At 47.8% G+C, this 13,370-nt stretch overlaps 1 protein-coding gene across 10 annotated transcripts in view; it reads right to left on the minus strand.

Moving 5' to 3' along the window:
• Window positions 1–5,236: 5,236 nt before the first annotated feature.
• Window positions 5,237–13,370, minus strand: part of LOC120056809 (core histone macro-H2A.1) — a 31,778-nt gene continuing 23,644 nt past the window's right edge. For 7 of the 10 annotated variants that reach the window (XM_039005021.1, XM_039005014.1, XM_039005017.1 and 4 more), the window contains 2 exons: window positions 9,533–9,707; window positions 5,237–9,041 (listed from right to left, as the gene is read on the minus strand). In XM_039005021.1, coding sequence (XP_038860949.1) covers window positions 8,876–9,041; window positions 9,533–9,707 — 341 coding nt within the window. In that variant the 3' untranslated portion in view covers window positions 5,237–8,875. Of the gene's footprint in view, window positions 9,042–9,532; window positions 9,708–13,370 lie in introns of those variants that run through there. The other 3 variants (XM_039005015.1, XM_039005019.1, XM_039005018.1) reach the window with 3 other exon arrangements.

The following is a 13,370-nucleotide window of genomic DNA, read 5'->3' on the forward strand; positions in this document are numbered from 1 at the left end:
AGACACAACCCTGGACGGTGAGATCAACACGTTACTGAGACACAACCCTGGACGGTGAGATCAACACGTTACTGAGACACAACCCTGGACGGTGAGATCAACACGTTACTGAGACACAACCCTGGACGGTGAGATCAACACGTTACTGAGACACAACCCTGGACGGTGAGATCAACACGTTACTGAGACACAACCCTGGACGGTGAGATCAACACGTTACTGAGACACAACCCTGGACGGTGAGATCAACACGTTACTGAGACACAACCCTGGACGGTGAGATCAACACGATACTGAGACACAACCCTGGACGGTGAGATCAACACGATACTGAGACACAACCCTGGACGGTGAGATCAACACGTTACTGAGACACAACCCTGGACGGTGAGATCAACACGGTACTGAGACACAACCCTGGACGGTGAGATCAACACGATACTGAGACACAACCCTGGACGGTGAGATCAACACGTTACTGAGACACAACCCTGGACGGTGAGATCAACACGATACTGAGACACAACCCTGGACGGTGAGATCAATACGGTACTGAGACACAACCCTGGACGGTGAGATCAACCAGGTACTGAGACACAACCCTGGACGGTGAGATCAACACGTTACTGAGACACAACCCTGGACGGTGAGATCAACACGTTACTGAGACACAACCCTGGACGGGGAGATCAACCAGGTACTGAGACACAACCCTGGACGGTGAGATCAACCAGTTACTGAGACACAACCCTGGACGGGGAGATCAACCAGGTACTGAGACACAACCCTAGCCACCTCAAGTACTGCTTTATAGATATCATACTACCTTTGGAAAAAATACTTTCGAAGGTGACTCTTAATTACAATTCTGTGCAAAAAGGTTGTTTGCTTACTTCAACGATTCCTATAAAAAGATTCCTGTGACACAACAATGCCAATGGAATCCAACAAAACACACAAACTACTAAAAAACAGGACATATATTGCCAGCTCTGCATCTACTGAAAGACAGACACTAAATGAGGCCTAGTTTCCCTAATAAACTAGGTGGATACGCCTGGGTAGCTTTATCCTCTGCAAATGACCAAACCCTGGATGATGGCGCAGCGTATGGCCCCCCCAACCTCTGTTCATGCATCATTCACTGAGTGTGCCATCGAGACAAGCACTGCCAGTACTGTAACAGAGAGGGAGACAGCATCACTAACAGTACTGTAACAGACAGGGAGACAGCACCACTAACAGTACTGTAACAGAGAGGGAGACAGCACCACTAACAGTACTGTAACAGAGAGGGAGACAGCACCACTAACAGTACTGTAACAGACAGACAGGGAGACAGCACCACTAACAGTACTGTAACAGAGAGGGAGACAGCACCACTAACAGTACTGTAACAGACAGACAGGGAGACAGCACCACTAACAGTACTGTAACAGAGAGGGAGACAGCACCACTAACAGTACTGTAACAGACAGACAGGGAGACAGCACCACTAACAGTACTGTAACAGACAGACAGGGAGACAGCACCACTAACAGTACTGTAACAGACAGACAGGGAGACAGCACCACTAAGAGTACTGTAACAGACAGGGAGACAGCACCACTAACAGTACTGTAACAGAGAGGGAGACAGCACCACTAACAGTACTGTAACAGAGAGGGAGACAGCACCACTAACAGTACTGTAACAGACAGACAGGGAGACAGCACCACTAACAGTACTGTAACAGACAGACAGGGAGACAGCACCACTAACAGTACTGTAACAGACAGGGAGACAGCACCACTAACAGTACTGTAACAGAGAGGGAGACAGCACCACTAACAGTACTGTAACAGACAGGGAGACAGCACCACTAACAGTACTGTAACAGACAGGGAGACAGCACCACTAACAGTACTGTAACAGAGAGGGAGACAGCACCACTAACAGTACTGTAACAGACAGACAGGGAGACAGCACCACTAACAGTACTGTAACAGAGAGGGAGACAGCACCACTAACAGTACTGTAACAGACAGACAGGGAGACAGCACCACTAACAGTACTGTAACAGACAGACAGGGAGACAGCACCACTAACAGTACTGTAACAGAGAGGGAGACAGCACGTGGTCGGCACACACAAAGATATGCAGTCTAAACACATTAGACTGGTGCTGTTATTCTCCCCTAGCATTAGACTGGTGCTGTTATTCTCCCCTAGCATTAGACTGGTGCTGTTATTCTCCCCTAGCATTAGACTGGTGCTGTTATTCTCCCCTAGCATTAGACTGGTGCTGTTATTCTCCCCTAGCATTAGACTGGTGCTGTTATTCTCCCCTAGCATTAGACTGGTGCTGCTATCCTCCCCTAGCATTAGACTGGTGCTGCTACTCTCCCCTAGCATTAGACTGGTGCTGCTATTTTCCCCTAGCATTAGACTGGTGCTGTTATTCTCCCCTAGCATTAGACTGGTGCTGTTATTCTCCCCTAGCATTAGACTGGTGCTGTTATTCTCCCCTAGCATTAGACTGGTGCTGCTATTCTCCCCTAGCATTAGACTGGTGCTGCTATTCTCCCCTAGCATTAGACTGGTGCTGCTATTCTCCCCTAGCATTAGACTGGTGCTGCTATTCTCCCCTAGCATTAGGCTGGTGCTGCTATTCTCCCCTAGCATTAGACTGGTGCTGCTATTCTCCCCTAGCATTAGACTGGTGCTGCTATTCTCCCCTAGCATTAGACTGGTGCTGCTATTCTCCCCTAGCATTAGACTGGTGCTGCTATTCTCCCCTAGCATTAGACTGGTGCTGCTATTCTCCCCTAGCATTAGACTGGTGCTGTTATTCTCCCCTAGCATTAGACTGGTGCTGCTATCCTCCCCTAGCATTAGACTGGTGCTGCTATTCTCCCCTAGCATTAGACTGGTGCTGTTATTCTCCCCTAGCATTAGACTGGTGCTGCTATCCTCCCCTAGCATTAGACTGGTGCTGTTATTCTCCCCTAGCATTAGACTGGTGCTGCTATTCTCCCCTAGCATTAGACTGGTGCTGATATTCTCCCCTAGCATTAGACTGGTGCTGTTATTCTCCCCTAGCATTAGACTGGTGCTGCTATTCTCCCCTAGCATTAGACTGGTGCTGCTATCCTCCCCTAGCATTAGACTGGTGCTGTTATTCTCCCCTAGCATTAGACTGGTGCTGTTATTCTCCCCTAGCATTAGACTGGTGCTGTTATTCTCCCCTAGCATTAGACTGGTGCTGTTATTCTCCCCTAGCATTAGACTGGTGCTGTTATTCTCCCCTAGCATTAGACTGGTGCTGCTATCCTCCCCTAGCATTAGACTGGTGCTGTTATTCTCCCCTAGCATTAGACTGGTGCTGTTATTCTCCCCTAGCATTAGACTGATGCTGTTATTCTCCCCTAGCATTAGACTGGTGCTGCTATTCTCCCCTAGCATTAGACTCGTGGCTCTCTCTGGGCCTTTGCACGGTTTAACCAGATTAGGGCTGCATATTCCCAATCTCCTTTTGGTTGGCTGTGGGGTCAGCGGGGGGGAGAGGTTGGCTTTAAACTCCCCAGATGAAGAAGATAAAGTAGTATGCCCCTCCATTGCAGCTGAAGCCTAGCTGGGATTGCATTTAATTTATTCTTGTAAGCCAGGGAATCAGGCCATCAAAACGAACAAAACTATCAGGTTTCCTGTGCTAACGGGTCCACAGTGCGACGTGGCGAAGACTGGGATCCGCCTTAACCCTTTGCTGGTGCTTGGAGACGGGCGGCAACACCCTGGCTGTTCCTTCTAATTCATCGACTGACGCTCGGAGACCGCAGGCCCAGAAACACAAGCAAAACACAGGCAGGCATGGCAGAGTGACAGTTGCTAAGAAGTGCCACTCCCTCCTTCACTGCTTTCGTGTAACTTTCGCTTCGTCCCATCCTATTGGCTGTGGACGGAACTGGACTTCCCAGTTCCGTGAGTTCCATTGAAGCTTAGTAAAGTCAGATATGTTCTCAACGGTAGTGAAAGAAGGTACTGTGTCTATGTAAGTAGGGCGGCCATATTGGATAGGAAAAACTACTACCGCTGCTACTTAGCCACTGACTGTTCTACTTAGCTCTACCACTAAAGGTAGGAATTCCATTTCAATACAGTCATGTGATTGGAGAGAGTCAGGAAAGAACTGGTTCTCCAATCATATTGCCATTTGGCACAGAACATGATGTGGGTGAAAGCAACACAACTCCATGTCCTCACATGACAGACCACAGAAGACATGACATAGGATCAACTCAGACTTTGCTACCAGGCACACAACCTCCGCCGCATTCACTGAATATTCAGCTCTTTTCAAAATGACTGACGCTTACATGCATTGACAGAAAACAAACCAGTGGAACCCAAACACTTGAGCAGGACGATGAGTAATTAAGATAAAATCACCAGTGGTTTGAACGGGACTGGTGTATGTATCTGAGGGTACTACTACATTCCTTTCATGATGAACACTGGCAAGATCTTTGATGAACAACTTCTTACCGTCCTTGATCTGCAAGGGACTCTGGGAACGCGGCCCTGTTCACAGTGTGGAGGACTGGCCGCGTCCTTGATCTTCGCCAGTGTTTGTTTTACTTTATTTAGTTTTCCCTCCTCTCTCTCTCTCTCTGTGTAATTTTTTCCTCGCAAAGAATACAATTTCATCTGCAAGGGACTCTGGGAACGCGGCCCTGTACAGTGGAGAAGGACTGGCCCCGGCCTTGTACAGATGCTTTGAATTTACGGAGCTTTCCCTGCGAGAGGAGGGGGGACCTGCGTGTATTTCCTGGGGATTAGTCATCAGATGGGCGCCCTTCGAGGAGGTCCTGGGTCTCTGCCTCCCGCTCTCGCGCTGTGGTGCTGGGAAAGTGACCCCCGTCTGACTCCTGGTCCTCAGAGCGCCCTGCCAACATAGCCACCGGATGAGACAGAGGCCTAGGGTCTCTGCACCCACCGGCTACACACTACCTAAAATGTTAGTAGGCTACAACAACTATCCCTCCATGTTCACACACAGACAGGTAGACACACACACACACAGACAGGTAGACACACACACACACACACACAGACAGGTAGACACACACACACAGACAGGTAGACACACACACACACACACAGACAGGTACACACACACACACAGACAGACAGGTAGACACACAGACACACTTTCTGATATGGTTACATTATTTACTAGAGAGTACAAACATGTTTTCAATATACTTTATTGGATAGTTCTGTATTGTCATGTTTAGCAATACTAAGAAGGCTTTTCATCTTCCAGTCATCATTAGAAAGATATGGAAAATTCCAAAACACAGTGCTTACAGCAAATAGTTAGTGCAACGTCCATTCTGATCCACCCATTGTATCAGATACTTCATTTTAGACATCTTAATGAAAAAGAGGTCTTTCCAGCACAAAATGGCTCAGTGAAAGACCTCACTCCTGACGATAGGGAGCCATCTACTGGTGAGAGAGGGGACTAATTGCATGTGAGCAGAGAGAGGACTAATTGCCTGTAAGCAGAGGGGACTAATTGCCTGTGCGCAGAGAGGGGACTAATTACCTGTGAGCAGAGAGGGGACTAATTACCTGTGAGCAGAGAGGGGACTAATTGCCTGTGAGCAGAGAGGGGACTAATTGCCTGTGAGCAGAGAGGGGACTAATTGCCTGTGAGCAGAGAGGGGACTAATTGCCTGTGAGCAGAGAGGGGACTAATTGCCTGTAAGCAGAGAGGGGACTAATTGCCTGTGAGCAGAGAGGGGACTAATTGCCTGTAAGCAGAGAAGGGACTAATTGCCTGTAAGCAGAGAGGGGACTAATTGCCTGTGAGCAGAGAGGGGACTAATTGCCTGTAAGCAGAGAGGGGACTAATTGCCTGTAAGCAGAGAGGGGACTAATTGCCTGTGAGCAGAGAGGGGACTAATTGCCTGTGAGCAGAGAGGGGACTAATTGCCTGTGAGCAGAGAGGGGACTAATTGCCTGTGAGCAGAGAGGGGACTAATTGCCTGTAAGCAGAGAGGGGACTAATTGCCTGTAAGCAGAGAGGGGACTAATTGCCTGTAAGCAGAGAGGGGACTAATTGCCTGTAAGCAGAGAGGGGACTAATTGCCTGTAAGCAGAGAGGGGACTAATTGCCTGTAAGCAGAGAGGGGACTAATTGCCTGTAAGCAGAGAGGGGACTAATTGCCTGTAAGCAGAGAGGGGACTAATTGCCTGTAAGCAGAGAGGGGACTAATTGCCTGTAAGCAGAGAGGGGACTAATTGCCTGTAAGCAGAGAGGGGACTAATTGCCTATGAGCAGAGAGGGGACTAATTGCCTATGAGCAGAGAGGGGACTAATTGCCTGTAAGCAGAGAGGACTAATTGCCTGTAAGCAGAGAGGGGACTAATTGCCTGTAAGCAGAGAGGGGACTAATTGCCTGTAAGCAGAGAGGGGACTAATTGCCTGTAAGCAGAGAGGGGACTAATTGCCTGTAAGCAGAGAGGGGACTAATTGCCTATGAGCAGAGAGGGGACTAATTGCCTGTAAGCAGAGGGGGGACTAATTGCCTGTAAGCAGAGGGGGGACTAATTGCCTGTAAGCAGAGAGGGGACTAATTGCCTGTAAGCAGAGGGGGGACTAATTGCCTGTAAGCAGAGGGGGGACTAATTGCCTGTAAGCAGAGAGGGGACTAATTGCCTGTAAGCAGAGAGGGGACTAATTGCCTGTAAGCAGAGAGGGGACTAATTGCCTATGAGCAGAGAGGGGACTAATTGCCTATGAGCAGAGAGGGGACTAATTGCCTGTAAGCAGAGGGGGGACTAATTGCCTGTAAGCAGAGAGGGGACTAATTGCCTGTAAGCAGAGAGGGGACTAATTGCCTATGAGCAGAGAGGGGACTAATTGCCTATGAGCAGAGAGGGGACTAATTGCCTGTAAGCAGAGAGGAGACTAATTGCCTGTAAGCAGAGAGGGGACTAATTGCCTGTAAGCAGAGAGGGGACTAATTGCCTGTAAGCAGAGAGGGGACTAATTGCCTGTAAGCAGAGAGGGGACTAATTGCCTGTAAGCAGAGAGGGGGCTAATTGCCTGTAAGCAGAGAGGGGACTAATTGCCTGTAAGCAGAGAGGGGACTAATTGCCTGTAAGCAGAGAGGGGACTAATTGCCTGTAAGCAGAGAGGGGACTAATTGCCTGTAAGCAGAGAGGGGACTAATTGCCTGTAAGCAGAGAGGGGACTAATTGCCTGTAAGCAGAGAGGGGACGAATTGCCTGTAAGCAGAGAGGGGACTAATTGCCTATGAGCAGAGAGGGGACTAATTGCCTGTAAGCAGAGGGGGGACTAATTGCCTGTAAGCAGAGGGGGGACTAATTGCCTGTAAGCAGAGAGGACTAATTGCCTGTAAGCAGAGAGGGGACTAATTGCCTGTAAGCAGAGAGGGGACTAATTGCCTATGAGCAGAGGGGGGACTAATTGCCTGTAAGCAGAGGGGGGACTAATTGCCTGTAAGCAGAGAGGGGACTAATTGCCTGTGAGCAGAGGGGACTAATTGCCTGTAAGCAGAGAGGGGACTAATTGCCTGTAAGCAGAGAGGGGACTAATTGCCTATGAGCAGAGAGGGGACTAATTGCCTGTAAGCAGAGAGGGGACTAATTGCCTGTAAGCAGAGAGGGGACTAATTGCCTGTAAGCAGAGAGGGGACTAATTGCCTGTAAGCAGAGAGGGGACTAATTGCCTGTAAGCAGAGAGGGGACTAATTGCCTGTAAGCAGAGAGGGGACTAATTGCCTATGAGCAGAGGGGGGACTAATTGCCTGTAAGCAGAGGGGGGACTAATTGCCTGTAAGCAGAGAGGGGACTAATTGCCTGTGAGCAGAGGGGACTAATTGCCTGTAAGCAGAGAGGGGACTAATTGCCTGTAAGCAGAGAGGGGACTAATTGCCTATGAGCAGAGAGGGGACTAATTGCCTGTAAGCAGAGAGGGGACTAATTGCCTGTAAGCAGAGAGGGGACTAATTGCCTGTAAGCAGAGAGGGGACTAATTGCCTGTAAGCAGAGAGGGGACTAATTGCCTGTGAGCAAAAGCCTGTCCTTCTTTCAACTCCTCAAAACAAAAAGCTACACACTGTCAATAGCTTTATAACCGAATAAAAACACAAATCACTTTTCTTTTCAAATACGTTTCTTTTAGAGTTGACAAAGTGAAAATCAGAATAAAAGCAAACCGTAAAAGAAAATAGGAAAACCTAGGAAAACCTTGTCACTGTCTAATATTTTACTAAAACATTTCACTCACTCCATCTAGGACATACCACTGTTAATACAGCATGAACATAAAAAGGTTCTGTTCCCAACATTTTTTTAAAGACAAATTTAGACAAATCTCACAAAGACCACAGTACTGCAACACTTGGAATGCAACCCTTTCAGTTTTAGCAACACAGAACTTAAGAAATAATTACCACAAGGAACTTAAGGAACACCATCCTGATGGACCAGGGCCTTGCTCAGCGGGGTGGAACATTACGGAAACATTCGACCAGGTCCTTGCTCAGTGGAAACACAACAGAACAGACTGTGTCATGTACAATAAGGGAATCATGTCAGAGAGAAGACGACATTCAGAACAGGTCGCCCTTCTGAGCGGGACCCAGGTCTGACGCCACCAGGGACACATTACCATCTGAACTGCAACGATTCATCTCAACAAATAAAACATAACGGAAATCACTTCCTCTCAATAAAGTTTAGTTTTTTTGTGTGTGTTTTTTCTTCTTCTTTTTTTTACAAAATCCCTGGTAAACATCTTTAATTTTTCTCTCCAAATAAAATTCTAAATAAGCCTGTAGTAATGCAAGGAGGTGGGGGCTTAGTTTGTGTCAAGCTTGGCCATTTCCTGCACATAGATCCCTATGCTCTCGCTGTCGAACAGCACGAAGTAGACCGTCTTGATGGAAGAAGACATGGTGGCAACAAAGTAGTTGGAGATGGCTTTTAAAATGAGCTGGGCAGCCGTCTGCTTCGGGAAGCCATTCCTGAGGGAACAAATAATAATACCATTTAATTCACTTATATCGCGCTTTTCATTACATAAATAACATCAAAGCACTTTAAAAATCGGGGGGGGGGGGGGAGAAGCCATTTTGAAAAATCAGGATAAAAAAAAAAGGTTAAATAACTGATTATGACGACAGTAATACGGTGAGAATGTTAGTTGTAAAGCTTTTTTCCTCACGTGAACAAGAGGAATAGGACTGTTAGGGTTCGTGGTTAGACATCTTAAAGAGATACAGTCATTTTCAATACATCACAGCAAGCTATATTACATACTACTACGCTAACTTATGCATCGTATCTTAATGTGACAACCGTTACCTCCGCCAAAACAGTCAGATTAAGTAGCATGCTTTTCCTCCACAAGAATAAGCACCATGGTGATAACCATGTGGATGGATACCATGGGAGACACAAAGGCCTTGGGAGCGTGATGAGGCTTGTTGCTAGGGGACGGGAGGTTGTATAGTACCTTCCACTGCCAATCGAAGGGAAGGCCACAGACTTGAGCTTCTTCTCGTCAGCCAGGGCCAGGCAGTTCTTCACGGTCTTATCCAGCAGCTCCTCACACTTGTCCGAACCCCAGCCTGGACTGTTGCAGTGGATCACAAACTTGGCAGGAAGCCCATAGCCAGAGGACAGCACTGCTAACAGTGGAAAGCAGAGAGAGGCAGAAGAGAGAGGAGAGAGCGAAAGTGAGACAGAAATTAGCATTAGACTTCCTCTGCATGTGTTGAATCTTTCCCTAAGTGTGAAGACAACTGACACTCGTCCAATAATTACAAAATACTGACATACTGCAAAGTCACACTCGTGATACACAATTACATGAACACAACATTCATGCCAAATGAAAATAGAGGGGGGGGGGGGGGGGGGTGCTCCAATAACTTAATGCTGTTGATAACAAGGAATTAGACGAGGAGGGTTGGAGAAATCACTTCCCCAGAGGGACTGAGCTCTTGGAAGCAACATGAAAAGTGGGCCGCCAGAGAGAGAGAGAGAGAGAGAGAGAGAGAGAGAGAGAGAGAGAGAGTGTGGGAAGGAGAGAGAGAGACTTTTCCCCCCCTCAGGGCTGGAGGTAATTGAGTGACTGTTCATCTCTGGAGCACATAGCATCAGGCAAGCCCCCCCCATACACACACACTGTAACTCAGCTAAAAGGCCCTGATCCTGTGAAGTGAAATACCCTCCAGTTGTACTTCATTAGGCCTCTGAGTGTGTGACTGGCTTAAGACTCAAAGTGAACCCAAAACGTCGATCTCCAGATGAAGGCAGAGAGCCAGAGACATGAATTACTGACAGAGACCTTATAGAGGGGGAGTGACTTACTGACAGAGACCTTATAGAGGGGGAGTGACTTACTGACAGAGACCTTATAGAGGGGGAGTGACTTACTGACAGAGACCGTATAGAGGGGGAGTGACTTACTGACAGAGACCGTATAGAGGGGGAGTGACTTACTGACAGAGACCGTATAGAGGGTGAGTGACTTACTGACAGAGACCGTATAGAGGGGGAGTGACTTACTGACAGAGACCGTATAGAGGGGGAGTGACTTACTGACAGAGACCGTATAGAGGGGGAGTGACTTACTGACAGAGACCGTATAGAGGGGGAGTGACTTACTGACAGAGACCGTATAGAGGGGGAGTGACTTACTGACAGAGACCGTATAGAGGGGGAGTGACTTACTGACAGAGACCGTATAGAGGGGGAGTGACTTACTGACAGAGACCGTATAGAGGGGGAGTGACTTACTGACAGAGACCGTATAGAGGGGGAGTGACTTACTGACAGAGACCGTATAGAGGGGGAGTGACTTACTGACAGAGACCGTATAGAGGGGGAGTGACTTACTGACAGAGACCGTATAGAGGGGGAGTGACTTACTGACAGACTGTATAGAGGGGGAGTGACTTACTGACAGAGACTGTATAGAGGGGGAGTGACTTACTGACAGAGACTGTATAGAGGGGGAGTGACTTACTGACAGAGACTGTATAGAGGGGGAGTGACTTACTGACAGAGACTGTATAGAGGGGGAGTGAAGTACTGACAGAGACTGTATAGAGGGGGAGTGAAGTACTGACAGAGACTGTATAGAGGGGGAGTGACTTACTGACAGAGACTGTATAGAGGGGGAGTGAAGTACTGACAGAGACTGTATAGAGGGGGAGTGAATTACTGACAGAGACTGTATAGAGGGGGAGTGACTTACTGACAGAGACTGTATAGAGGGGGAGTGAAGTACTGACAGAGACTGTATAGAGGGGGAGTGAAGTACTGACAGAGACTGTATAGAGGGGGAGTGAATTACTGACAGAGACTGTATAGAGGGGGAGTGAATTACTGACAGAGACTGTATAGAGGGGGAGTGAATTACTGACAGAGACTGTATAGAGGGGGAGTGAATTACTGACAGAGACTGTATAGAGGGGGAGTGAATTACTGACAGAGACTGTATAGAGGGGGAGTGAATTACTGACAGAGACTGTATAGAGGGGGAGTGACTTACTGACAGAGACTGTATAGAGGGGGAGTGACTTACTGACAGAGACTGTATAGAGGGGGAGTGAAGTACTGACAGAGACTGTATAGAGGGGGAGTGAAGTACTGACAGAGACTGTATAGAGGGGGAGTGAAGTACTGACAGAGACTGTATAGAGGGGGAGTGACTTACTGACAGAGACTGTATAGAGGGGGAGTGAAGTACTGACAGAGACTGTATAGAGGGGGAGTGAATTACTGACAGAGACTGTATAGAGGGGGAGTGACTTACTGACAGAGCCTGTATAGAGGGGGAGTGAAGTACTGACAGAGACTGTATAGAGGGGGAGTGAAGTACTGACAGAGACTGTATAGAGGGGGAGTGAATTACTGACAGAGACTGTATAGAGGGGGAGTGAATTACTGACAGAGACTGTATAGAGGGGGAGTGAATTACTGACAGAGACTGTATAGAGGGGGAGTGAATTACTGACAGAGACTGTATAGAGGGGGAGTGAATTACTGACAGAGACTGTATAGAGGGGGAGTGAATTACTGACAGAGACTGTATAGAGGGGGAGTGACTTACTGACAGAGACTGTATAGAGGGGGAGTGACTTACTGACAGAGACTGTATAGAGGGGGAGTGACTTACTGACAGAGACTGTATAGAGGGGGAGTGAATTACTGACAGAGACTGTATAGACGGGGGAGTGAATTACTGACAGAGACTGTATAGAGGGGGAGTGAATTACTGACAGAGACTGTATAGAGGGGGAGTGACTTACTGACAGAGACTGTATAGAGGGGGAGTGACTTACTGACAGAGACTGTATAGAGGGGGAGTGACTTACTGACAGAGACTGTATAGAGGGGGAGTGAATTACTGACAGAGACTGTATAGAGGGGGAGTGAATTACTGACAGAGACTGTGTAGAGGGGGAGTGAATTACTGACCGACTGTATAGAAGGGGAGTTAATGATGACAGAGACTGTATAGAGGGGGAGTTAATGATGACAGAGACTGTATAGAGGGGGAGTTAATGATGACAGAGACTGTATAGAGGGGGAGTTAATGATGATAGAGACTGTATAGAGGGGAGTTAATGATGACAGAGACTGTATAGAGGGGGAGTTAATGATGATAGAGACTGTATAGAGGGGGAGTTAATGATGATAGAGACTGTATAGAGGGGAGTTAATGATGACAGAGACTGTATAGAGGGGAGTTAATGATGACAGAGACTGTATAGAGGGGAGTGACTTACTGACAGAGACTGTATAGAGGGGGAGTGACTTACTGACAGAGACTGTATAGAGGGGGAGTGACTTACTGACAGAGACTGTATAGAGGGGGAGTGAAGTACTGACAGAGACTGTATAGAGGGGGAGTGAAGTACTGACAGAGACTGTATAGAGGGGGAGTGAAGTACTGACAGAGACTGTATAGAGGGGGAGTGAAGTACTGACAGAGACTGTATAGAGGGGAAGTGACTTACTGACAGAGACTGTATAGAGGGGGAGTGAATTACTGACAGAGACTGTATAGAGGGGGAGTGACTTACTGACAGAGACTGTATAGAGGGGGAGTGAAGTACTGACAGAGACTGTATAGAGGGGGAGTGAAGTACTGACAGAGACTGTATAGAGGGGGAGTGAAGTACTGACAGAGACTGTATAGAGGGGGAGTGACTTACTGACAGAGACTGTATAGAGGGGGGTTGTGACTTACTGACAGAGACTGTATAGAGGGGGAGTGACTTACTGACAGAGACTGTATAGAGGGGGAGTGACTTACTGACAGAGACTGTATAGAGGGG

The sequence above is a fragment of the Salvelinus namaycush genome, chromosome 12 (assembly GCF_016432855.1).
Source record: "Salvelinus namaycush isolate Seneca chromosome 12, SaNama_1.0, whole genome shotgun sequence".
NCBI classification, from domain to species: domain Eukaryota; kingdom Metazoa; phylum Chordata; class Actinopteri; order Salmoniformes; family Salmonidae; genus Salvelinus; species Salvelinus namaycush.